Source organism: Convolutriloba macropyga, unplaced genomic scaffold (assembly GCF_964194025.1).
Source record: "Convolutriloba macropyga unplaced genomic scaffold, txConMacr16.3 SCAFFOLD_1150, whole genome shotgun sequence".
NCBI classification, from domain to species: Eukaryota; Metazoa; Xenacoelomorpha; order Acoela; family Convolutidae; genus Convolutriloba; species Convolutriloba macropyga.
This window is the reverse complement of record NW_027453670.1, coordinates 8,278-11,345: the sequence shown is the minus strand read 5'-3', so window position 1 is coordinate 11,345 and position 3,068 is coordinate 8,278. Positions and strand designations below refer to the sequence as shown.

The window sequence follows — 3,068 nt, the reverse complement described above, 5'->3', positions numbered from 1 at the left end:
ATTCTCATTTCATGCGCAAAGTGTACGGACGAAATAGTATCCCGTCTTCAGCAGTTTATTTGTATAGCCAATGTCATTCTACAAATAGTGGCTTTGGTCACATTTTTAGCCGGCCTGGATAATGACACGACTGAGGGACGGTGTGGGGAGGGTCTGGGAATGTTTGACCCTGGCGATTGCTCAATCGGCAATTCTCTTTATCTCCTGATTGCTTCAATCGTTCTTCAGATAGCCGGGATCGCTGTATCATTTGTAGTCTGTGTCATCATGCGGGTGCGCGCAGGTGTTTCCACCGTTGGAAAAGGACTCAAAATTGCCAAAAAGTTGGGCCACGATTCCTCTGATGGGAAAAGTGGGAAAAAGGACAAGAAGAAAAAGAAGAAAAGTGAGGACGAGCACTCCGAGGACAGGCGGACTATGAATCAGTGGTCGGAGGAGGAGAAAGAGGAACTGTGGCAGCAGATGACGGAGAACCCTGAAGTTGCTCTAATTTTTCAACAGTTGCTCAGCGGGTCTGGACCGAGCTCTAGTGAAAACCAAAGCCACTCAAATTCAAAAGTGTGAAACATTTACCACTTTTGAAAACTTTGACACTTTAATGGAATCTAAATAAACATTAAAACTTGAAAAATACAATTTAGCAAAATTTTAGATAAATTACTTATAGACTTGGCATTTTACATAAAAATTTAGATTAATATTCAATTAGTTTTAATAAAACAATGGCAAAATTCGTTATTCAAAGTTCATTACCTGTAACATATGATTGTGTACAAACAAAATTCAACAAGCAACAAATAATATCAGGCGTCAATGTGTACAAGAGCACAACTGTCAGATATCATAGCAATCAATAAATTTCAACTCTCAATCCATAAATCATTTGATTGTACATAAAACAAAACAAATCAAGTTCAATAGTTGATATAATCAATACAACTCCACAATTGTTACTGTTTAGCATCTAAGATAGCCAAGCATTTATCAGTCAATGTTTTGATCTGAATCAGATGCGATCTGAGATCTTTGACCGTTTCGTGATCCAATTCAATGCTCCCACTTGACGCACATGCGCTTTCGAGATGTCCAGTTGCAATTTGAGCAGTGTCGGCTGTCTTATTTTCTATTTGAGAAGCTGAGGCAAAACTTGTAGAATTCTGTTGCAACAATAGAGCATTGTATTTGACCCTTAGCGTCTCCTCTTCATTAGCAAGTTCTCTGTCTCTCTCTAGCATTTCATTCAGCTACAGTAAAAAAAACGGACTCAGCCAACAAAAAATGCAGTAAGGAAAAATCTTTAGCATTTTATCTCATTGCTTTCCTTAATTATCGAATGCCAAATTAATAACTTAATACATGTTGTTCTTCCCACCCAACAGCCACCCACACAATCTGCGAAAATCTACTATAGATGATTATAATCTACAATGGCACACTTCTAAAATCCCGTATAAGATAACTCATATAAAAACTGTGAAAGAACCCAGGGTAAAATCAGGCGCTAAAAGCTAAAGACAGGACTAAACTTAGCAATTAATCCTGTAATATTTGGTAAAAAGACACGTGAAGCAGACAGAACGTGATATATAAAACAGGTTAAGTTTACGGGGACCAATAAGCTAATAATTCTGCCTAAATTAGCGGCCCTATCTAGAACTGTAGTTTTCTAAATTGTAAATTGCTGGCAATAAGCAGATGACCTCAAAAATTGAGATATAGAAAAAGTACACATACGTAAGTAGATTGGGACTGCATTTTTAATTGAGAAGAGGCCATTTCTGTAAGACCAGAAGGCCACAAAAAAGGGGCATGAAATTATCATCCAATTTTCAAACCCTACAGAGGAACGATACATTAATATCCTTTGGTTCTCTAAATAGGTTAGGACAAATTTTAGCCCCCTCGGGACTTACACCCAGCACTAGAAGGAAAGCACCCTCGTATCAGGGCACTAAGCCCCCCGGGGTGCTAAGATTCATACCGTAACCTACTTTGAAACTAAATCGTACCTCTCTGGCGAGGGCCTTGTTGGCAGCTAGTTCCTGGGCGAGTACCGCACTGTTCGTTGAGGCGGCATTGCATTGAACATCATTTCGCCTCGAATGTTTCAGCCAATTAATCGTTCGCCATCCCATAGCTCTTCGGCCTCTCTTCACACGTTGCTTAGAGGCAACCATTCATCAAAACCTGAAGATTTCACCTCAACGAGTCGAGAAGTACCAATTAATTAATGCAGCAAAAATGAGTAACTGATCGAAAAAAGTGTGCAAGAAATGGCGCATCACAAATCACATTTTAAACCGGTATAGAATTCTGATTTAACTTTTTTTATTAACGCAAAAATTCAAAAACGAGCAAAACCACGATACTATAAAATAGCTGTACTGTGCTATTTTTCGACAGCTATTAAATTGATTTAATTCTGAACATCGGCAAAACCGTTTTAATTATGACCCAAAAGGCTTATTATAAAAAACATAACCTGCAGATTGCCGGAAATTAGCCCCAAATTGGCCCACGTATATCCCTGGTTAAAAAAATGGTTACCAAAAGACGCGAGCAGATGAAATTCTGCTTACCAATTCCATACAAAATTTTAAACCCAAATTTCTAACATTATTGTAATTCAAGTAACTTTGTTTGAGAGCAATTAAATGTTTAACAACGAAGGCCGCCAAATGTTAAACGGCGGCCTGCATACACTACCTTTAAATAAACAAATTAGGGAACCGAGACAAAGGAATGAGAAAATTAAAAACTTATTGACGTTTTTGAAAAGTGGCGTCAAGGCCATTGGAATGAGTGAATACGGATTCAACTCGTAACACCATCAATTGTTTTACACTTTGAAAATATATACGATCAACAATAATAGCATCCAATAAAGGGAAAAAGTAACAAGGAGAAAAAAGCAGATAAAACTCGAAAATTGACTTTCAAAAAAGAACGGCATCAGAGTCATTATCAAAAAAGGCAATGTACTCCAAACTATCGATATATTAGAGAATATTACTAGAAATATCTCAATACTTTGTTCCTTTAGCCGAGTAAAAAAAGGCCGATCAAAA

At 37.6% G+C, this 3,068-nt stretch overlaps 1 protein-coding gene across 1 annotated transcript; it reads right to left on the bottom strand.

The window, feature by feature from the left end:
• Positions 1-616: 616 nt before the first annotated feature.
• Positions 617-2,183, bottom strand: LOC142358466 (uncharacterized). Its single transcript, XM_075409862.1, has 2 exons — positions 2,010-2,183; positions 617-1,244 (listed from the first exon to the last, which is right to left on the bottom strand). Exons 1-2 carry the CDS (start codon positions 2,175-2,177, stop codon positions 951-953), a joined length of 462 nt encoding a protein of 153 aa, XP_075265977.1. The 5' UTR covers positions 2,178-2,183; the 3' UTR covers positions 617-950.
• Between the last annotated feature and the right edge of the window lie 885 nt (positions 2,184-3,068).